This window comes from Thunnus thynnus, chromosome 17 (assembly GCF_963924715.1).
Source record: "Thunnus thynnus chromosome 17, fThuThy2.1, whole genome shotgun sequence".
NCBI lineage: Eukaryota > Metazoa > Chordata > Actinopteri > Scombriformes > Scombridae > Thunnus > Thunnus thynnus.
In genome coordinates this window covers 11,223,345-11,247,309 of record NC_089533.1, presented here as the reverse complement: position 1 = coordinate 11,247,309, position 23,965 = coordinate 11,223,345, and the positions used below count along the sequence as shown (strand labels likewise).

The 23,965-nt window shown below is 41.2% G+C and overlaps 1 protein-coding gene across 3 annotated transcripts in view; it reads left to right on the top strand.

Moving 5' to 3' along the window:
* Positions 1-2,640: 2,640 nt before the first annotated feature.
* col5a3a (collagen, type V, alpha 3a) overlaps positions 2,641-23,965 on the top strand; it is a 50,382-nt gene continuing 29,057 nt past the window's right edge. Inside the window, exons 1-11 of one of the 3 annotated variants that reach the window (XM_067616029.1) lie at positions 2,641-2,925; positions 12,847-13,014; positions 13,428-13,641; positions 14,052-14,214; positions 19,676-19,798; positions 21,292-21,705; positions 22,580-22,699; positions 22,817-22,933; positions 23,043-23,096; positions 23,207-23,248; positions 23,777-23,839. In XM_067616029.1, the coding sequence (XP_067472130.1) occupies positions 2,841-2,925; positions 12,847-13,014; positions 13,428-13,641; positions 14,052-14,214; positions 19,676-19,798; positions 21,292-21,705; positions 22,580-22,699; positions 22,817-22,933; positions 23,043-23,096; positions 23,207-23,248; positions 23,777-23,839 (1,563 nt within the window). In that variant the 5' untranslated portion in view covers positions 2,641-2,840. Of the gene's footprint in view, positions 2,926-12,846; positions 13,015-13,427; positions 13,642-14,051; positions 14,215-19,675; positions 19,799-21,291; positions 21,706-22,579; positions 22,700-22,816; positions 22,946-23,042; positions 23,097-23,206; positions 23,249-23,776; positions 23,840-23,965 lie in introns of all 3 variants that reach the window. The other 2 variants (XM_067616028.1, XM_067616030.1) reach the window with 2 other exon arrangements.

Here is a 23,965-nt window from a genome sequence, read left to right as displayed (position 1 = left end):
ATAAACCTCAAACTCCAATACTGTAAGCCTAATCTATGTCACTGGGAGTAGAGAATAAATAAATAAGAATGACAAAAGATTAAAACTAAAATAGGGGGAAATGGAGAGGAAAACAGAAAGAGATAGAGTTTCCATGCAGCATTACCTTCAGCTTGTTTTCCTTCTACAAAGTCTGTGGAAGATTGATCTCTTGCCAAACTTCATCTGTGATTTTTTTTTCCTAACCACTAATCCATAAATTCATGTCAAAACACATGTGGAGTGTAATTTGGTATCTTGGCATTCTGCACGATTTGTACGTGTTTGCAGTGTATACAAAACAAAGTGGCACTGCTGGTTTCTGCAGATTGATTATCGGGATAAAGCGACCGTCGGCTTTAATTGACTTCATTCTCCATGTTAAACACTTTTTAGCAATATTTGTTGCCATCAACTTGAAAAAGGATAATCTATTTACCTTAAATTCATTATTATCAGTCTGATTTGTGAAAAAACTCTTTAATGAATATTAACAAACTACTGGCGTGAGACGAACGGATCGGCTTTCTAATTGGAATTTTCCCGTGCGTCACAGGTCACACCATGTGCTGTAATGTTGAGTTTTGCTTTCTTAAATTGTTTATTGTGTGTTTTTAAAGATTAATTATCTGTGAGTTGTACAAGTCCAGTAGTGGGACAAAGGAACATAGCACATGCTCTGGAAGTATTTCTCACCCAAAGCTCAAACTATCCATTGGACTCTTGGTAACTATCTGCTAAAAGCTGCTAGGAATGTGGCCCTGACTCAGGCTGGCTAAGCTGGTACTGAGAGCAGAGACAGTGGGAGGTCAGGGGGTCCTTTGTTTACCTACCAAATCAACCTCAATCTGTCCACTTATCTGGGTATTTCTGTCAAACCTCCTTCTATCTCTCACTCCTATGGCTGTCTGTGTTATTTCCAATCACTCTGCTATATGTTCCCCTGTAATTCACTGTCTTTGAGGTACAGGAATGTATATTTTGTCTCTCATATTTGTATGGGGCCCCTTATTTTGAAGAATTTAATGGAGGATTTTTAAAAATACCATTGCATCTAACATTTCCAACCACGCGTTACCATGTTTTGGATTCATAACAATCTGTGAGTCACTGATGATTAGACTTAATGTCTAATCATTTCTGACTCAGAATTGCTGGCTAGAAATCATATGGAACAGCGTCTCTGGATAAAAGAGAGGGTGTGTTTCTCTCTCTTCCTGTGGTTTGAGACTCCCTTTCTCCCTTGAGAAATTAAGGTTTGGCTCATTTTCTCTGTATGGTTACTTTATAAAGGCCTGTTGTAGCTTGGACTCTAAAAAGTTATCTTTGGTAATTTTCCAATTAGACAAGGTCTTCACAAGTCTTAAGGCATGTCTCAACTGAATACCAGCCTTCATGGAATTAATTTGGCTTCTGGCAGGACTGTATTCAGCCTCCACAGGTGATCAGCACTGTATAGGCTTATATTTTGGCAGATGATTGGTACGGATGTCCCCCGCAGTATTTGGGGGTAGGTGTCTTGGCACAACCAATTTTTTCTGCCTATTCTTGTCAGCAGTGTCACTATAAAAAGATGTTTGACTTCTTGCTGCTTGCACACCAACTTATGCAAATCCAACTCAGGTACCTGCAAAAACATGTTTATGACAAAATGGAGAAACACTCAAATATGTCTTTTCAATATTTTGAAGGTTAAACATGCTAAATGGATTAAATTGTTTTAAATTGTTGTTTTGTGTAAGCTGCCTTGAGAATTTTGTCTACATTAGACAGTTTTACAATGTGGGATGATCACTCACATTAAACCCTAGTAAGTGGCTGTGCAATAATAAATCTTATTGTTTGAGATAATGGTTTCTAACCAGGTGTGCCTGCCGCTGAACTAACTAAAGCTGACCAGTTTTGCACTGTCAGTAGTCAGCGACCTCTAACCTGAGGTGATTCAGCCTGCAGCCTCACAGTGGTCAAGCTCCAGCCTGAACAAGCATTACAGAAACGCTGCTGCAATGCTGGGCTGAGATTAGACTGATGGTGGAGATAACTTGCCCTGGTCTGCAACAACCTCACTCCTTGAAATGGCCAAGAGTGCTGTAGTGTTGAGGTGCTGTGAAGTTCAAAGCTTGGATACTGTGCATCATCCAGCTTCAAATAATTTTGCCAAGACTCTGATTTTCACTGTCAGGTGAAGGTTAACAAGGAATCTTTTGACCAAATACCAATAATTAAATGATGAAATATTTGAAATTTTGCATCATATATTATGATGTTGGCCACTGTATGCAATCACTGAGACATTTTATTCAAATCACTTATGGTCAAATATGCACAGATCCTGTGCCTCTTGTTAAAGTCTCTTTGGATAATAGCCTACACTGGCTAGTTCTGCAAAAAAAACCAGCAAACAGACAGGTTGCCATGTAAGAGCGTTGTTCTCCACATCACCTCTGTCGGTAATGGTCACCTCTAAGAAGTGAGAGCTAACAAATTATCGGGAGCAATAAACTTGATTTATGATGGAGTCTTCTGGAGGCGCGCCGCTCATCCATGCGTCCCAGGACAACGTCCTATGGGAGGGAAGAGGCGGAGGAGGTGGAGTGCAGAGGGAGGGAGTGATGGTGAGAGGGAGAAATTGAATGAGAGGGACAGAGCGAAACTGAGAGGAGCCACCACAACAAAACTTCTCCAACAATCAAGCAAGTGGAACTACAGACTGGCTTTCTCCTTTTCTACTCGCATGGCTGCTTAGTTCCTGCAAATACAACCTCTGCAGTAGTTATAAAGTTTTGGTGGCGGAGGCAGAGGGGGGTCCCCGCTTGGAAAGGATGGACCGTGTAATAAGGACCAGGGCGCGCAGGAGAATACCGCTATTTGTTTTGATCCTACTTCATTTAACGACGACACAAGCTGGTAAAGTATATAGTCCAACACCTGCAGTTGAATCATAAAGAAATCCATTAGCTGTAAATGCGAGAATAAGTAAAAGAAAAGTCGATAGTCTGATGAATGATGCACTTTCCCCTTTATCAAGTTTCCATGACTTCTTTTCAGACACCTTGTTTCATCACTTGGCCACCAGCCAACACGAAGAGATTAGAGCAAAAACATAATCTTAGTTCTTTGTTTTTTCTAAGTTTCACTTTTGATTCCTGGCTGATGTCTCTGCTTTGAATCCGTGTGAATGTTTTGGTGATGCTGCTACTTGCCTTACAGACAGAGTCGCTTCAGGCTGGGATTAAAACTGTGAGCGGGCTCAGACGAGATCACGTTGTTGGAAATTGTCGGAGCGTTTCACAACTGTGCAAATGATTTGCAATTATGTAGAAGCTATATTTGTATATGCATAGGCTACATTTTGCATAATGAGCACATTTGATTGATACAGCTTCTCCAGCTTTCCAAGGTTTGAATTTGAACGCGTCTTGCGTGCGTCAGGTGTGCTGTATGGCTTGCAACGACCTCAGGAAATGTATGATGTCATGTTTGAGTTTGCTTGTGACCAGCGTCGGTTTACTGTGACAAGGTTTAACGTTGGCTTGAGAAAGAGGTGAATGGCTGAACACTGACCAAACTGAGTAGATTAAAATTCCTGTCATGGATCTGTTTAATGTGCCCTCTGCTCACATAGGTTTAAGTGAAGGCGCTTAGCACTAACACTCTTACTGCCATGCTGTAGTTATGGTTATTCTGGCAAACGTACATATTTTACATGTTTAATTGCAGGCTACAACCTTAGATCATATTTTGGACAGCTGTTAGTTTTAGTGACGCAAACCCACTATGTCTTCAGGAGTGGAGTGACTCATTTTTCAGTGATCCACCTGCAAGAATAGGGCCTGTTCTCCGTCAAACAGCTGTTTCTGTCTGTTTGTCACAGTGACCTTGCATCCACATTTCCTGCACTTTCAAATTTGTTCGCCTAGTGCAGCAGTCATTTTAAGACTTCCTCATTTCCAAGATAGCCAGTAACAACCAGGTTGTGCATACATGCTGTATGTCATTTGGCCCACTGCTATCTGTCACCCACACAGGCCTATATGCCCTGTGGCCGCATCCTGAGTATCTTCAACTGGCAACAGACTGTTTATTTGCAGGTGCTGCGGTTTAGAGATGCCTTGGTTGAGCAACATGCCGCAACAGCAGGGGTTAACCCTGCGGTCACCCGAAGTGCCTCATTTCCACTGGTGACTCTCCACATGCACCCACTTTATGGTTGGCAGGATTTGTTGGAATTCATTGGCTGAAATAAAGAGATGGCAGGGGGAAGTCAGCCAACTGACATAATCACATTCAACTGACACAGCGGCTGTGGTGTCCACTGCTCTCTTATGAGGGCTTGTGAAGAAAAAGGCTGGGATGATTTAAAAGTGCATGGACATATGGCGGTGCTGATATGTCGGTCTTAGATATGTGCATGCGGTTGATAATGTGTTTGTTCTCGAATGTTTGTGTGCATGTGTGTGTGTGTGTGTGTATATTACAGTGCGAGAATGTTTTCCCATATGCTTTCTGTGTGTGTTCAAGAGAGATGAGACAGTACTTTGTAGTCATGTTTGCTGACAGAAAGTGAGACATTCTTGCACACGTCCGCAGTTAGTTTCACTCAGAATCCTCTGTTCTTTTGCCTCAACACATTTTTGTTTGGCTTTCTTTTCCTTCTTTTCTTTTTTTTCTGGTCCATTCAAAGTCTGGGACACAGAAGTGTTTGTTTTTATTTTATATGCCTTATCTCTCGATTTACATCATCTCCCTCCTCTTTCTTATGTCCTGCTTCATCCCTGACTGGTTGTATGACAGAGGGGAAATCGTGCATACAGCCCCCTCACTGTGTCCCGTTTGATCCAGCCTCCTCGCCAATCCTGCACCAGACTCCCAAAAGAGGATGACAAGCCTTGTTCCCCTTTGATCCAGTAACAAATTAGTGGTAAATGAAAACAAATGAGAAAGGCAGCTGAATTTAGCACGATAGAGAATAGGAGAAGGGGAATTTTATGCCCATTGCAGCTCTAGTCTATTCTACTGTTTGCATTTCTCTAATGAACATTAACATCAAACATCAGAAGTGTCAGAGATGCTGATGTCTGTCCCTAGTTACCGATGCTGCATGCATATCATCTCAAACTGCTTCTCAGACATTTTGATGAGGCAGACTGTTTGGAACTCCCCCAAGTCTTTAATATGTAGAAATGATGCTTAAACACTTCATGGTGCCGGACTGCAACCTATATTATTCAACACACATCTGGCTTCCAGAAACTCAGTAACCCCCTTCCCCTCAGGCTTCTGTGTTTCTGATCACTCGATGCTTCAAGCAGCTTTCTGTGGGACTAGTTGGAGATGCTTCCTGTAGAATTGCAATGAGCAGACATCAGAGGAGCTGACTTCTTTGCAGTGTCTCCTTACATGTCATCTGCCTCTTTATCCCAGTTTATGAGCCTCAGAGAAGTTTTGTCGTAGTAGTTCACAGTCATCACATGCACATCTTTGTAGAGGTCGCAGGAGTAAACTTTCCTACCGCAGCCATCTGTATACTAACAATATGCTACGCTCAGTGACACTGTGACCTGCTCATATTTCATCTTCTCTGTACCTGGTTGTGTCCTTTAGCGTAGACATCGAGCTGCTAACATTTAGAGGTTTCAAAGTTTTAGAGAGGCCCACAACTTGTTGATGATGAGGAGCAAAACTTCTAAAAGAGCATTACACATGCTGTGTATGTGTGTAGCATATAGTGTTATGTATTGATTTAGTCAACTCCAGTGTTATTCTAAACAATAGTTACCTCAATGTTATGATGTCTGAGCTACCAAGTGACGGCTTGCTTGAAACTTGAATGGGCTTGGTCATGTGTATGCATGCATGTTTGTATGTAGGTAATCCTTTGTGCCTTAGGTGTGTGTGTGCTGTGTACGCACATGTGCATGAGGAATTGTGTGTGTATGCTTGTGTATGTATATGTGGTAGTGTGTTATGTTACATATTTATGAGGACCAGACATTCTCACAAGCTACCCACTTCTTTAAGGGAATTTAGTGATTAGAAATTGGGTCAGGCTAAGTTGAGGTCCAGTGCTAGGCATGCAGTGCAGATTATGGTTAAGGAATGGATTTTCTGTAGCCAAAGAACGTCCTCACAAGTATAGAAGTACAAATATGTGTTTCTGTGTATGTTTGTGTGGAGTGTCTGCCCAGTTAGGGGCCTTGAGGGGCAGGTGTTTTCTCTACGGACCCAGCAGCTTTTGGCCTCTTGGCCCATCAAGCTGTGAAGAAACACGAACAGAACAAACTGTAGAGATTGAAGAATGTGGTTCTGGTGTGAATTGGAGGGAAATCTGTATCCAGATTCCGCCAGAATCCTTCTGCTTCAATACCAAAAGTCTAACTCACAGTGATTAGAAGCCCAAACTACAAGACACATTCACTGACCCATATTAATCATTCCAAACATGCTAAACGGTACCTCATGTAATCATTATTTTCACCTTCAAGACTTTATTTATCTATAATCTTAAATGTGTTTTATTTTTATATTTGATTAATGATTTGTGTGTTTCCCTCATGTTGTACAAAATGAGCAAAGAGATATAGTAGAGGATTTACCATATCAAATCAAATTTTATCATTGATGTAAAAATCTTAAAGGTAAGAGACAAGCTGGTGTTAGTCTATTAATTATGATGTGAAGATGTTAGGATTATAAGGCTGGCTGAGCCAAATATAGCGACTGCATTTGTGCAACCAACAGGCATGTTTGATCTGATACATCATACATAATTCAATGAATACTGAGGCACGAGATGTTCAGTCGTTCATGTCCTGTTAATCGTTGTAGTAAGGAAAGGATCAATCAGTGAATCCGCAGCAGTGCTGTATATTTCATGTGAATTCAAATCCACCAGAAATGGTCACACTATCTGTACTGTATGTATGATACATACAACTCCAATAGGGGATATTCCTCCTGGATCACCTGAAGACCATACTCCCCAAATTAAAAGAACTGCATAAAAATGTTATATTAATAAAAGAGAGTAATTATCATCATCACAATCATCAATCTATACAGCTTATCAGGGTTGTGGCAAAACCATCAATACCATATCATTTTAAACGAACAAGCAAACAAACAAATAGCAGATAGATCCAGAACATTTCTTACTGGCCATTCCACTCTTTCAGTGCCTGTGCAGTTCAGCAGAAAAACTCCACAGCCCTTTTATTGCAGAGGTGTTGTCACAGAATTTCTATTATTGGCAATCACCTCTGTGTTTACATTTAATTGGTTTTCTTGTATCTCCTCATGCCTACATACTAGGTTACAGAACATAATCATATAAATATTAATGATGTGGTATTACAAGTAATGTGGTCGAGGCTGAATGCTGAAAATTGACTAAATACCTCATGTTAGGCACTCTCAGTAGCTTTCATCATTGCTTTCATTGTCCATCTTAATAATATTCATTGACTTCATAACCCATAACCTCTCAGAGTATGTTAAAACACATTCTCAGCAGTCATCTGCACAACCGCTGATTTGACTTGCTGCTAAACTCTCAGTGATAACTGAAAGCAGACGCAGCCACAAAGCACATTCAGTGGGATAAATATCTCTCCCTCTGAGTTTGCATTCTTCCATGCCATTGTCTCTGTGTTAAATTTAGCTTTGTCACATTTTTGATATGGTAGTACACAAGTAAAAGAGGAGGGCGTTCGCCAGATGAACTGAGACAATTTGGCAAGGGCAGAGGTGGCTGTTGACAGTTTTTTTTTCTCTGTGGGTGTCATAATTGAGATATAAACAGTGTGCAGGTGTGACTGTGAGTAGTTAGCGTATCAATCTCAGTTGGCTGTTCATCACTTTAAATTTTCATCTGTTCAGAGAGTGTATTATCTCTCCTCACCCCATAGTGTTGTTGTCCACACACAGCAGTGACCCAGACAAGGGGTCACACCCACTGCTAATTAGATTAAGGCTATTCTTCACAGAGCATGGAAGAAACTGTGTCTGGATTTATTCAACCACTTCCACTGGATCCGTCACCATTTTCCCATTATTAATTACCATCTGTTTTATAGCTTGTCACATTGAATGTTTACTGAAGAAATGTTCTGTAAACAGTAGTTTTCACAGAGAGTGGCATTTCAGTAGACAAAGATTTGAAATGGAAGAAGAGATCCATTCAAAAAGAATAAGACACTGTTTACAGTTCTTTAAATGACTGCTTGATATACACGTGTTCAGCACCTGGTCATGAATTGTCATCTAGTTTATAATGAGATACATATATGTAATGTATCTTCAAACAATAATTGAAATTTCAAATGTCAGCCTTTTTTCCTCCACTCATCTCAGGGTGTGGTCCAAAATACTATGCGAAATTCTCATTGCTCAGATTCATTTTGGCTTCATGTCTTGTTAAAATTCCCCATTTCCCAGCCGCAATAGTTTTTGACAGTGAAGCATTGTGTGAGTGGTATTTTCAGGCTGATCTGGGAGTGTAGGTGGTGTGAGTCATGAAGAATGTCTTCAGAGACATTTGCATTAGAAACACAGAGAACACATTATGTCCATATATGACTGAAGTGGTGCTGGAGTTGTATGACCGCAGGGTATGGAGAGGCTGTGTCAGTTGTCACACTGGCAGAGAAGATACACAGATGTAGACTGTTTGGTGGCATTTCCAGGGGATACAGCAGGATATGTGAGGTGCGGAGGGGAGCTGCTCAGCTCTTTTCTGACAGGAAGTGTGGACAGCACTGTTGCCAGGCAGACACGGTTGCTCCATAGAGGAAAGCATAAGAACAAGAAAAAGTCTTATAAGGAGAACATCTGTGTCTTAATCTGAATTATTATGTGTCTGCTTATACATCACATAGTGTATAATACATGTCAGCCACACCACAACTGTCCTCCCAGAATTGCAGGATGTTTGTGAAAATGCTGGATGTTTCCCATGTACTCTGACCTTTTTTTGTGATTGGAAAACACTTTGAGTCATCCGTCCTCAGAGATTCCATGATGCTATTTCAAACTTGTTGAGACATATCTTCAAATGGTGGGGACAACATGCTGTACAGGGCAGCAGGGTCACCAATAGGTAGCAAGTTCTATCAGTAACCATCTCCGAGTTTTCTTTAAAATGTAAGCTGTAAGCTCAGCCACTCTTGCTAAGTTTCTCTAAAGGCAACACTTTGACAGTTGAGGTACGGATATGATATATACTGTATGATTACCACAAAGCCTAATGAGATGCAAGCAAAGCCTGCTCAGACAGTCAGTGCTGCAGGACAGGTAAAACAAGCATAACTCAGGGTGACATTAATGAATCCATAGCAGAGAACAGATATCTTTGTTTTGTTGATTGCTGCATGGATCTGGACTTCATATGGCAGCCTGCCACTTGCCTGGGGTTTTCCTCTTGATGCCACAGTCAGGGGTGGTGGCATTGAAATGGTGAAATAGGGGATATTCCACAGAACCATGTTTGTATTTTATTTGGGTCATTCCTATCCAGCTATCTTCTGGTGTTGCAGCAGCAGCTATCAGGGCATCCTCTTAAGTTTCTCCCCATGTCCTTCATATCAGCTTGCCAAACTTATCCCTAAACTGTTTATTTTGCACACTTGGGTATGAAATGCCTTTTATTCCCTGCACGTTTAAAGGGCAGATCATTGTGAAAGCTTCTTTTTTTTTTTTTTTTTTTTGAGGAATATCAGCTGCTTCTCTCAGATTTCTCCCTGTGGCATTGTTGCACATTTCAACTTTGTTGTCTCAAGAGTGTCAGAGGTCAACAGTTTTCTATCATTGCTGTAACATGTTTAGAATTGAGCAAGTTATCTTTAAAACTCAAAGTGGTTGAGGCAGAAATATACTTTATGTGGTTCATGGGGTCCATATTATCCATATTATCTTGCATGAAATTAAACAATTATAAGAGGACTGAAGAGTTTTTGCTGAAAAGTTAATTGTGTTAGTTTGTTTTAAGGCCATTTTGTGAGGGGCTGTTTTGGATGAGCTGACAGAAATCCAAGAATCTGATATAATAAGACCCACGATGTTTCAATTTAGAACATTATTCAGACTGTTCCAAACATCACTGCCCTCCTCCCTGTGCATGAATATGTATCACAGAGAGAGAGAAAGAGAGAGAAAGAAATAGATAGATACATAGATAGACAGATAGACAGTTAGATAGGTAGATATATAGATATATAGATAAACAGATAGATAGATAGAGAGTGAATTCTTTACCTTTGACTAATACACAAACGGAACTGAGTTGCAAGGAGGAATCAAACCAGGCCACAATAGGGCAACATAGAGCTCACTTGAGACCAGACAAAGAATGAGACACTCCTACCAGTTCAATTAAATACAGACATTAAGGATTAGGACCCAGACATGATTTAAAGTGCAAAGTAAACTGTTGTGAAGGATAAAGTGCTTTGACAGAAATGCAGATGCTAATAAAGGCTTGTTTTTTTAATCTGACTGAACAAGGTGAACTTGTTACACCCAATTACTTTACTAGCAACTTTAACCAGTATTGTCAAGATTTTTTTATTTTAACAAGCTACCATATGAGACAAAAATACCAGATTCAATAAAACTTTCATGAAACAGTCATTAAGATGTTGTACGATGAAAATGAATCTATCTACTAAAAGAATTAATCTCTGTCTGTGTGTCTATTTGTCTACATGTCCTTTGCGAATCTCTTGAACCATTCATCCAATCAACTCCACAGTTGGCGGGTGCATGTCTGGGGAACAAAAGGAGTGCGGTTTCAAATTTTGTGCACTTTGGACACATTTAATATTAATAAGCTTTGAATAAACAAGCGAACAGCGACCCGCTCAGCTCCATGTCTGAGTGCAGGCGGGGGCTATTTGATATAAACGCTGTCACATCACAGCGCATGAGGCTTCTGGGCTCTGACTCGACTTCGCACTTGGCCCGCTCCGGACAGACACGTTTTGAACGGGCACTGCACTAGTCTCTCTTAAAAATCACAAACACTACTAGACTTTCTTACACATTATGTAAGTGTCCAAAAATTTGTAATCGAAAACAATGTCAGTGTCCTTATCCTTGAACTAAGTGTGGTTTTGACCTTTTAAAATCGATTGATACATTATTCCTTGACATTTAGTTCTTGGTTCACTGTCATGATGGCTAGAGCAGATTTGAAAATCATCCTAAATGACTGTGTGTGGGTGAACATTTATTGGTGACACTTGTATAACAGTCTGAGGTTTCTGTTGTTAGAAACCAGCAACTTCTATAATTTTTTAATTTATACAGCTTGTTTATGACAAAATTTGAGCCCTGAGGTCTTACCTTTAGATTTGTTCCTAATGTTTTTCATTGTTGGAGCCTGGCTGTAATTCACAGCTTAACCTATTTACAGCCCTGTTGCCATGCTAGGGGACTGAGAGGGTGAGCTCTCAAAGCTGCTTGGAATAAATGGCCTCTGCAAATAAATAATGCCATAAAATGTAACCTGGTGCTTTTCTGCAAGCAATGTCTGGGCAACGGTAAACTCTCTCCACATGTTTAATTAACGAGGAGAATAAAAGGCGAGCTCTGTATGAGCAGGGAGAGCTACAGGAGGCAATTTAGGTTTAGGATCCTCATTTCAGATGCCTGGAATGCTAAGTGCTGAGTTGCCCCGAACAGGCTCTCTCTAGCAGCTGGGGGGAGACTGGCTGTGCAGAAAGCTCTGATCCTGCCTAATGCTCATGGCAGCACTTTATCAACAGAACATCTAATAACATGACCAGTGGACTGCAAATAAAGCACAGACTCATTGTAATGAGAGAGACCCACCACAGGGAGAAATCTCATATCTACAGGAGCAACAGTTGCTGTGCTCATTGCACATTAATACTGTATATATTCACACTATAACCTCCATCTTAACAATTGATGAGATTAATTTTCCTATTTGCAGCAAAAATTGACTTGTTTCAACTGTTTTCATGAGAATATTATCAATTATCATGATAGTATTTCCATATATTTCCATGTGCTTCTAGAAAATACTTGAAACAAGAGGAACAAATAGAATCATCTTTTATTTACAGAAATGTTTCTTTTTTCAATAAAAGAAAAAGAAAAAGAAGCTTTGAGGGTTTGATACAAAACTAGCTTACTGAGGACAGATGCAGTGAAAACAGCAGAGCAGTGAGAATTCGCAGTGCGAATATTTGAATCAGTGCTTATCTATGCCAGTTAAGTGTTTGAATTGTGATAAATGCAATGCGGACATATTGTTCCCTGCTGGTGAAGGGGGAGCTGTGTGCAGGTGTCAGCTGTCAGGTGTGCTGCAGTAGGATTATGGGTTAGGCAGTGTACCACCCCTATCCTATAATAACACCCACAGAAGCCTGGCCACCTGCCGCCACATCTCAGAGGCGCTTGTCTCTTCCGACTCCTAGGAAGCAGGAAGCCTGCACACTTTTAAGACCAGCTTCCAGCCGCACTAAACCCTGCTCTTCAGCTCGGTAACAACCAGCACTTAACCGGGCCAGACAACAAAGTGCTGTCACAGTGGCAGAATTTAACTGTGAGGCTGACATGCTATAAGCATGCTGCCGCCATCTGCCACAAGCTCCACCCAACCATAGTAAAGTTTTTCATATAGTGCTAGAAACAGGAATAAACAGGAAGCAGGATATCATTTATTTAAAAGCATGTAAACAGTACCTTGTTTCATAAGACATAATTAGAGAATCAATGAGCATGAAATGAAAAAATAAAACACCTTATTTCTTTTATCTATAACTATGTGCAGATGATTCATTTTATCTTTCTTTTCATTCCCAGCTGATCCCATTGATGTTCTGAGAGTGCTGGAGCTGTCGGAGAATATGCAGGGGGTGTCCCTGGAGGCTGGTCTCTGCACCAGCAGGAAGGGGATGGAGGAAACAGACCTGGCCTACAGGATTGACAAAAAGATCCAGCTCAGTGCTCCCACCAAACAGCTTTTCCCTGGTAGTAGACTTTTTTCCTAGTAGACCATATATAATGTAGCCTCCAGTCCCACCCAGCAATGAAATTACTTGAGTATTTCTGAAAAGCACCCAAATGTGTCACTTTTGTAAGGGATTCTTCTTTCAGTAAAACCTTAAGAAATCTGACTTTGAACTCCCTTAATGCCTCCTTGCGGGTGCTCACTGCTTTCACGGGCAATATTTTTCATCATTATTATCTTTACTCAGGTCTCACTGGCAGCAGGGGGTGCCTGCATGTTATAAAAATGCCTGCTCCCCACTGTGCTCTCTCTTGTATGACTTAACATCTCTCCTATTTTCTCCTATTTTCTCCTATTTTCTCCTCTCCCCTCCTCTCCTCTTCTCTCCTCTCCTCTCCTCTCCTCTCCTCTCCTCTTCTCTTCTCTCTTCCAGATTTCAAATTTCCGGTGAATTTCTCCCTGATGACTACTGTGCGAGCTAAAAAGGGCTCCCAGTTCTTCCTGCTCGCCATGTATGATGACCAGGGGGTGCAGCAGCTCGGGCTCGAATTGGGTCGTTCACCTGTCTTCCTGTATGAGGACCAGCATGGGCAGCCCACACCAGACCTGTACCCTACCTTCAACAAGATCAACCTGGCTGATGGAAAGTGGGTAGTTTAATGGCCTGTAACTTCTCCATTAGACTAGATATCAATGAAATATCTGCCCCTCTGTTGACTTGGCAGCACACTATATCTGATATGTGTGTTGAAGAGATCAGATTCACCTGCACTGTGTAATTTATATAAAATGTGGATGTTTAATTTTCCCCAAGCCTTGAAATCTGAGGCAGACCTCTCATTTCTGCAGTCTGATTTATCTGCTCTCAGTGTGCCTGACCTTGAGCGACCTTAAAAGGAAAAAGATTCTTGTGGAGTGCTTGCTGCAATTATTCGACCTGACCAAAAGAGTTTAGGAAATCAACCCTTCACAGGCTCAAAGGCACAAAATAAAATTTCAGAATAGCTCTCTCCAAGGTTGAACTGTCAGTTAATCCCCTCTCTCTTTGCTTTTACAGATGGCATAGGATAGCCTACAGTGTGCAGGACAAGTCTGTGACCCTCTACTTGGACTGTCAGAAAGTAGAGACCCAAGATCTGCTGCGTGGGGACAACGCTGTAGTCAGCACAGAGGGTGTCACTGTGTTTGGGACACGGCTGCTGGATGAAGATGTATTTGAGGTAGGACGTTCTCAAAATGTTGGAACTTCTGGAGACTGATCATACTGTTTTTGTCCTATTTGTAAAATCAAAATTTTAGGGCTGTAGTCAACCAAAGAAAATCTTGGTCGACTAAAATCATACATAATCTTCAACTAATCGATTAGTCGCGGGGGGGGCTTTTTTTGGCCTGGCGGGGGTTCTCGTTGTTATCATAATAGGAGAAACACTGATTCAGTAAACGTTCAGTACGTTCAGTAAACGTTCAGTACAGTTAGACCCAGCAGTCTCCATTAGGTTGGGCGAAAGTTGTGAAAACAACGGGGGTGTTTTGAATACACCGCTGTTTTCACAGGAAATTTGTTAGTCTGTCCCTCCCGCCACAGGACATAATGGATTACTCCTGGAAAGCTATTGATGTAGCACTTTTCTCCTTATGAAAACAACATGGAGATTATTCGACCAATGAGAATTTAGTTGGACAAGACCAACTAATCTACTTGTCAACCAGCCCTACAAAATTTCCTGTTTTTTAATGTACTTAGCCAAAGTTTTAACAGGTCTGGTTGGGCAGTAATAAAAGGAAAAACTCATTTGAATGCATCATTCAGTTGATTGCCAGCAAGTGTGCCTTTTGTGCACTTATGTATTGAGATGGACAAAGAAGGTAAATGATGTGAACTTTGTGTTATTAAATATTTATGTGAAACCGTGGGAGACTTCTTTACTGGGGAAATAGACAATGCATATTAGCTGAATCATCTTACAAGGCGCTGTAGGCGGATGTCCTGGTGACCTTGTTTTCATTTGAACAGCTTTTCTTTTTTCTTACTTTGTTTCTAAGCCTCTATCTCACCATGCTTCACGTTTAACCAAATTAAGTGCATTTTTATTAACACTGCTCCTTATTTGAGCTTTTCTACAGCCAAGTGAGTGAAGTGATAAAGATCTGGATTGTTTGTTGATCAGATTAGATAACCTCTTCAACCCTGCTGCAACAATGTCTGTGCATTGCTCATATCCACCAAGATCTAAAACATACCAAACATTTGAATAGTTTGAATAGTTCCCTGTATATCTTGAAAGTATTTCCCTGCATATCATACTTTATATGATCTATACATTATGATACAGTATAAAACTGTGTCAGTGAAATGGTGGGATGAGCAGAATATAAATGTATTTGATACTTTGGGACTAACTTTAAAGATACTTGAGACAAGATTGAAAGGGAAAATCAGGGTTCAAGAGGCTATGGGGTGACCGGGGTCTCCTGTCAATCAAGTGCTGCAAGAACAAAGCATTATGGGGGAAAAGAAGTGTTTTGAAGGGAGTGGGAAGGAGGGGATGTGCTGTTCAGACATGCCCAGCCTCATCATTTCCATTGTAAAGGCAAGAAATGACACATTCTCTTTGCTTTTCGGATTTGTCAGTGTAGATCAGTTGGCTATATGTGCTGATCTGACACAGAATGGCCATTTGTGCATTTGGGCGTTAAGACACATTCTTGTCCGGGAATGTGTGTGGTTTGGTGATGTCCTTTGATGGTCAGGACTCATCCTCTTGCAGGAGAAATACCAGCTCCCTTTGGCTACAAATATTGGGGTTTTATGTCAGAGAGGACGAGTTACTGTGAAAGTCATGTCACCATGTATCTAACTGAAAGCTTAGATCATTTGATCCTTTTTGAGGGATCTTCAGTTTTGAATATGTGTCCACATATGTATCTATATTCAGGGAAAAAATGGAAGAGCAAAAGATTCAATCTAAACTTTGGGAGTGGTTCCAATTCTGCTTTTTTCAGCGCAGTAACCTTTATTGTCTCTGTGCTTCCCATGACAATATGCAACTGCTGCTCCGTTATCATTCCCAATAAGGCTCCACTCTAAGTCTCTAGCCCTCAGCATGAAATAGAGATCAGCCCATTCACCCTTCCCCTGCCTTATCCTTGGGGCTCTGTGTCTGCTCAGCGATGGAGCAAGAAGACAACCAAAGATAGACAGAGGTATGAGGTACATTCAAGTTCAGAAAAATGGCCATCTCCCAAATCCCTTCTCCCTCAGTGTCCCAAGAATAGCCCACAGTCTGTAAAAGAGAACATAGTTAAATTTTAAGAATGTACAGAGGGAGGGTTGTTATAACTCCCTATTGGCCTAATAGACAGAAACCACAGCCTTCTCTACTTTCGCCAGAAGAAACCAGATGTCCTTGATACTGACAAGTGGACACCTACTGCCTGTGGGTTTTTGCTTATGTAGTCAATAACTACCTTCTTAACCTTGTCCACTCACTCAACTTTACCTTCTCTGTGCCCTAACGTAACCTCAGTTGCCCCTCCCATGCTGTAAGTTATTTCCCCTAAACTTCCCTCTGAGTCACTGACAGGCATTCCAGTTTTTAAGTACTTTATATCCCACTTCAGTGAAGAAATGTGTCTCCTTGTAATCTCTATAAATTTCCCTTTTCAAAAGCAATGGAGACCATTTAATCATTGGCCTTACTCCAAAAATATTCCCATACTTTATTTATCATCCAAGAGTTATGATGATGATACAGTATGTGTGGTGATGACTAATACCCATCATCTGTTGATCAGATCCTTCCTGCAGTCCAATCCATGTACTTTTTGTGGTCATGTGTCTGAGAGTTTTCATTTAATTTAATCTAGAATTGAGCCTCTGTGGACCAAGTGAAAAAAAAAAAAACCTCAAATGAGTCAAATGATTTCTTCTGTTTGAGATTTTTGGATACATGTGATGGTAAAATATAATTTTCAGGGTGTGCTTTCAAGTACTCATATGTATGTCTGACTGTGCATATTTAAGCATCAGTGTTCTATACCCCGGGTGAGGCTGGTACCAGGGGAGGAGAGATTAAGCAGGCTGACCTCTGGGCCTCTGTTCCCAGGCCCTGGTTCTGGGGGAGGAGGCCAGTGTTCCGGCCCAGTTCTCCCAGCGTGGGAGCTCAGTGTGGGAGCATGGGGACCGTGGTCAGCCACTAATGTCTCTATTGCTTCCAGATTGCCTACAAATGACTTCAGAAGTTTGGTGTTCAAACTCAACACTCTGCTTGCATTTGGAGAAAAGCAAACATCAGACTGTCCACAAGTCTGGTTGTGCTTCTTCTTGGCCGCTGTGTGCCCTGTGTATGTGCCTCCAACATGCTGACTGCTTAGATAAGATCCAGCCCAGCGTTTATTTGTTAGGAAATTCAGATCCTTTCCATCTCGATTAGGACTGGAAACGTGAAATGTTTTTGGCTCACTGTAATAGGCATGTTGAAACTATGACTTGTCAAGCATATCATTAAAGGCCAGCTTTATTTGAATGCTTAGCAACACCATCAATTTACTGCAAAAATTGGAGAAGCGCATTAAATCGGTCAAGGTCTATTTGAATCATATTTTACCTTGATAATGACTTATGTCTGATGATGGTCAGATGTTTTTGGTTAGTCGTGAACATCTGTTGTACTTTAAGAAAATGAGGAGCATCAAAATGTTGTTTCATTACAGTAAGCTTGTTTGTTACAAACTTTTGCTTGCTCCTTCACCCACACAAGGTTGTGACTCACCCAAGAACACATGTTATTGTTTTAGAGAGTGAGGTCTGATTAAATCACTGCAAATGAGTGGACTGCGCCTCGGATAAGATCTAGTTAGTTGAGATTTGGTGAAGCAGTGTGACTGCTGGCTAGCTGGCACCTTGTTGCAGACAGCAGGGGAAAGCAAAGAGGTCACTCTGAAACACTAATGAACCTTTGCCAACAGAGCCATGTGTGACTTCATGCAGGATGTTTGTGAGCCATCAGAAATTTGTGGATTCAGCTGAGGTGTTCTCCTTTTCAAGATGTTCTCACATGTCGTCTTTAGATGTTCTTTCCCTGTACTAAATGGGGAACGTTGGAGCGCACATGATTTTGGGCAACACTTAACTCACTGTGTGTTTCTAGAGGAGAGAAACCCTGCTAGGCAAGAAAAATAGGAACACTTCTCTGTGAAAGTGTTGCCTTTGATCTCAAATTGAGATTGGATTAGATTGGATTAGCTCCCTGTTGCTTTCTCTCTAACTCTCTCTCACCTTAGAGAGAGAGAGTGCAATAATTTCCTTTGCTTGACACTGGCTTTTGGCCAAAATGGGAAGAAAAAAGGATAAGTGGATAACCTTTCATGTTTGGTGTATTAAAGCACAAATGACTGTTTCAACAGTCATTTCTACCGTAGGTTTACAGTTTTGTGTATGGTGATCAAGACTCAGGGCTCACATGGACATGCATTGCTGATAATGCATGATTTGAGCTGTATTAGAAGATATATGAGCTGATGGCGGGTAACAGAGAGGCGATATGTTTTGATTTATTTCACCTCTGGCCGCTAAATCCTAATTAAAGAGATTACAATGGGACTATAATTACCACAACATCAAGCAGTTAATCTGACTTAATTTATCACAAATGGCTGCCCAGCTGTCCCTGGATAACATTTCACCCAGCAATATGTTTGCAATGGCCTGTCAGTTACATAGATTTGTATCGCTAATGCAATCTAAACCTTGTCAAACACTCCGCCATGGGACTGCCTGCATGTTGTTCATATTGAATTACTTTCTGACTTGTGCGTCAGAAAGAGGGTGCCTTGCAGCTCAGTTGTTTTTACCATCAATTAATCTTTTGGATTTGTATTTGTTTTTGAACCTATGAAATATTAAAAAAATGACAAATGCCCATCAAAATTTATTTTAGCCAAAATTGTTGTGTTAGTATTGTTTTCTTAACCTTCAATATTAATATGTCAATTGTATTTAGGAATCATATAATCAAACTATTAAAGTTATGTAACAGAGACAAGCATTTTTAAAGTATTGTGTTTGGTATTTTACTTGATAAATGACTGTGAATCAACACATTTTCTTTTGATTGATGAATCAATTATTCGAGTCATTGCAGCACTCCAAAGCACTATGTAATAATATGAGGCTTATGTGGACAGAGTGATGTTGAGTATAAGGCCATTAAATCCAACAGAGGCTCTGGGCTTAGTGCTGCAGGGTCCAGTAGGGCTGTCTCTGTGCATGTTTGTGTATACACACTGGCTACGCCTCCAGGGCAGGACGGGAAGTGAAAGGTCCTGACAGCGGTGGTGAGAGAGAGAGCTATTTGACTGTTTTGTGTACACAATCAGGCCCCTCCTGGAGTTAAGAGAAGCAACAGTCAGTAGCAATTGCAGTGGCACTTTGATTATACAACCATGTTTCCCTTTGCATTACATCTAGGTATGCAGCCAGTTTTGTTGTTCTCATCATGTCTGTGGTGTTGTTGTGTATTGTTACAGGTTGATTCTTGGGATGATTGCATTGAATATCTACACTGTGCACTAACAGCTACTGTGTGTTTCTGTCACTGAGATGATTCCACTTCTCCTGTATGCCAGCCCTTATAACATGACACTTATCTACCTTTCTGTCTGCTTTCTGGTTTATTTCAGGGGGATATTCAGCAACTACTGATTCAGGATGACCCCCAGGCTGCTGCCGACTACTGTGTAAACTACATACCAGACTGTGACTCTGCTTTGCCCTACAACAGCCAAGCCCTGGACCTGCAGGAGGTCAGTACTGCCACCAACAGGAGGCAATGCCTACTTGAAAAACCTATGCATATTGCATAGCCATGGCTTGTATTTTTATTGGAACACAAAGGACAGGATATATTTATTCTTTTTTGTTATAGTTTAGTTGTGTTTTCCACATTTCCTTATTAGAGGCCATGTGTTTTATAATAAGGTTGAAGCAATATGAGGAGCTTCTTCCTCTGGCACTCATGCTGAAACATTATCACGTCCTTCTGGCTGCTAGAGTGGGCTTGCAGAGACCCTCGTTTCAGTAAAAGGAGAACAAGCATGGCTATCAATAGAGCTATGTGTCCCAGAAACTCTTGATCATATGATTTACAAGCAGACCACAGCCCCAGCCAAGAAGAGGTTTGAGTATAGTGCAAATGTACTGAGTGTTTGCAAAAAGAGATTTGAGAGATTAAGACAGAATAGGCCATCAGTCAAAGTAGATGTGTCTTCTTTCAAATGCAGCCAGCAGTGGAGCATTCTTTAGGTCAGGTGTTCCTCTGGCAAGACACACACACATACATAGAGCCAGGAGCCTATAACTCATATGCGATATAATAACTCTTCCCCTCCTCAAGGCTTGCAAAAAAAATGTAATCAATCATGGATATGAATTACTGTATATTTATTTAGTGGTGTGTGAAAGAGAGAGATAAGGAGGCAGAGGAAGAGAGGCTGAGAGATGCACATGTGTGTGTGGCTGGGTTTCAAGGAATACGCAGTTATACAATAATACACGTTAATGTCTTACTTATGTGTCTATTTGCTTATGTGTATGTCACATGCACACTTATGTGAGTGCACGTGTGTCTGTACTCAACTCTGCACCCGGCATTGATAATGCTCCAGGGATGGTTCAATAATAAAGTGTGAGGCCATTTTGATACTCATCCAGTTGGCTTTTACGGAGCTACAGCTGAGCAATAAGCTCGGAATCCAGAGCACGTCAACATCTGTCACCCCACTGACCTATTTCCCATCATATCTCCTTTACACAACAACCTTGTTTACAAGTGGATCTAAATCACGTCACTGATGTCTTTCACAGACAGGGCCTTTAGCATTGTTTTCAGGCAGAGTCCATTCATGTCACTGACATGCAATGGACATCACTCTGGTGGATGACACAACACATATTTGCCACTTGCCAGAGCACATGAGAATTAGCACCTCTGTGGAATCATAGACAGGGTGACCTCTGACCACAAAGGCAAATACAATATGTCTTCTGCTTTGCCTAAGAGAAAACAACAGTGACTGTTTGTTTGTTCCTTCTTATTTCCTGTTTGTTTGGTTCTTACCAGCTCAGTGGGAATCACAGTAGGTCTCTGACCCTATAAGGGCGTGGCAGGCCTGCATGCCTTGTGTCACTCTCCTGTTCCTTGCTATTTCCTATATTGTGTTTTTATTCACAACAGTGTTTGTTTTGTCTCCATCCTCCACCTGTGCCTTCATATTGTATTCCCCTTTTTCATAAAAAGAAGTCTGATGCCTTGATGCAGAGTGACCAGCCAGGAGAACCAAAAGAGCAATCCAAAGAGGACAGAAAAGGCAAGAAGAACAAAAAGAAGAGGGACAAGGGCTCTAAGGGCAAAGGCAAACGCAAAGGCAAGGGCAAGGGCAAGGGCAAGAAGGGATCCCGAAAGAAGAAACGTGAAGAGGAGGGTCTTGAGGATGGCTTCCTCAGAGTGTCCACAACGCTTCCTGAGTATCTATCCCAAGAACCTTTTCAGCCCACTAAGTTGCCAGACTTTAAGAGCACCCTTGAAACTGTCATTCCCACTGAAGTCTTCGACAAGACCCTCATGGAGATGCCCACACACGAACCGGACTCCACAACTGAGGCCCCCACTGTGGTACCCAGTGCATTGCCTGAATCAAAGGTCACTAAGGAGGTAGACAAGTTAACCTGTAGATGCCCTACGACCCCACCTCATCCCTTCATTTGCAGTTCTAACCGATCACTCCCTTAATACCTTCTAACCATAGAGAGCACCTTTTCCCTCTCAAGTTGCTTACCACCGCCACCACCACTAACCATCACCATCCTAATCATCATCTCTTCTACATCCCTACCAGAAAACATGGAGAATGCATCTTAAATGAGAAATCAATCTCTACTGATCTCACTACTGAATATGCCTTCTGTCTGTGTGTGTCTTTTTTTTTTTTTTTGTAGAACATGCAGTACCATGCATACCATGCTTTATGGTATGCATGGTACATACAGTATAAATTTTCCTATATGCAAATGTATGGAATCAATATTGGGTTTACAGTTCATTCAAGGTGAATATTGTGCTCAGAGACCATCTAATCCTTTAAATTATTCCGCACATACTAATATGAATATGCCATAATGGCTGTACATAATTAAATCATTGAATCAACTTTTAACTTCCCACAGTAACAAACAAGGGATGTTTCTGTATGTCTCCTTCATGTTTATTATTTGCTAATTTGCCAAGTAAACTAATTTTTCATGCTCACGCTGTTTCTGTTGCTGTTGCAGTCTCTGCTATGCTGCCACATGAATCTGATGTAGTCCATCAGCTAATTGCGCTCCAGTATTGTAATTAACTGCACACCTGTCAACCTGTATCCTGGATAATCAACACATTCACAAAAATCCACCTGTTTTGCCAACATGTATATTGTACAATTGAAACTGTGCCCTGACTCGGAGGCACTGTGCACTAATGATAAGTGCTCAGAGTCTTCTGGTTGAGCTTTGATATGACTCATTGAAGCCCTTATGTTGGCCTGCAGGAGGATAAGTCAGTGAAGAATCCAGTAATGGAGGAGTATGGAGATGACCTTTATGGAGACCTCCATGATGATCTCACAGTTTCCACGGTAACAGTGGGCCCGAATGTTACTGAATATGAGGTAGGTTAAATGCAAATGCAATAAAAGAAATGTCTCCACATTGGCACAGAAACAACAGTGAGGTTATTTTGGTATTCACTACACTTGTCACTAATGGAGTTTTTCATTCCTTAACAGATTCTTGAATATGAAGATTACAAGAATGACACAATGTCAGAGTACGAAGAGTATGAATTATATGAGAACAGCTATAACTTTGCGGAGCGGGAAAGAGCAGAGACGTGGGATGGAGAGGTAAATCTCAAAGTGAGCTCATATACATCAAGTGAGTGGTCATGCCTTCAATTGCCCGTGTCAAGTGATTCTAACAATCCACATCTGCTCATCTGTTTCTCCTCCTCAGGCTAGCCTCAGAGCAGAGAAAGGCCAGAAGGGAGAGCCAGCTATTATTGAACCGGTGAGCTGCCAGAGGCATTTAATGAATAGTCTAGTAGCTTTAGTTATGAGTATGGGAGTGAGTTCATACTCTTCAATTGTACATTCAGCTCTATCTGTGCTTGTTTCTAGGGTACATTAGTAGAAGGACCCCCAGGTCTACCAGGGCCAGAGGTGAGCATATTCACTGCCTGAAAACAAAACAAAATTGTTTGACCACATCTTGTCTCTGTAATTGTACGTATTACCATTTGAATCAGGATGTTGCATAATGTAACACAAGCTGGGACTGTCCAGATGTGTTGTGGTGCAAAATGTTGAGAATTTTATAGTAGCTATCAGGATGCATCTGTGATGTCTTTGGGGGAAAGAAAACAAGGTTTTCAGAGGTTACACCCAAAAATATACCACTGTTATGCAGTATGTTGCTTTACACAATGACGCTTTGTGACAGATAGCTTGGTAATATTTTTGTGTACATCAACTAACACACCATGAATTGACTACTAAAAGTGCATCATCACTGAGAAGTAAAAATAATGAGGCTTTGATTCCAAACTACATAGAGAAATAAAAAGCAATTATTGACAAGCATTTGGAGGATTAGACTATGGTGTAGAAGATCGGGATTTCATTGAAACTACAATATTGCATTGTTCTTTATAAATGGTTATTTGAGAGCTGCAAATGTTTCCTTCACAGGGGCTCACTGGACCAGCTGGACCAACAGGCCCTCCAGGACCCAGGGGAGATCCTGGTGAAATGGTGAGTGTGGTGAGGGGAGGACCTTGAGTCATTGGTAGAAAGTCCAGTGGGTTGATTTGACCTCAGTTTGACTGCTTCACCCTAGGGACATATGTCCATGGGATCACAATGACCTGGTTCACTGAA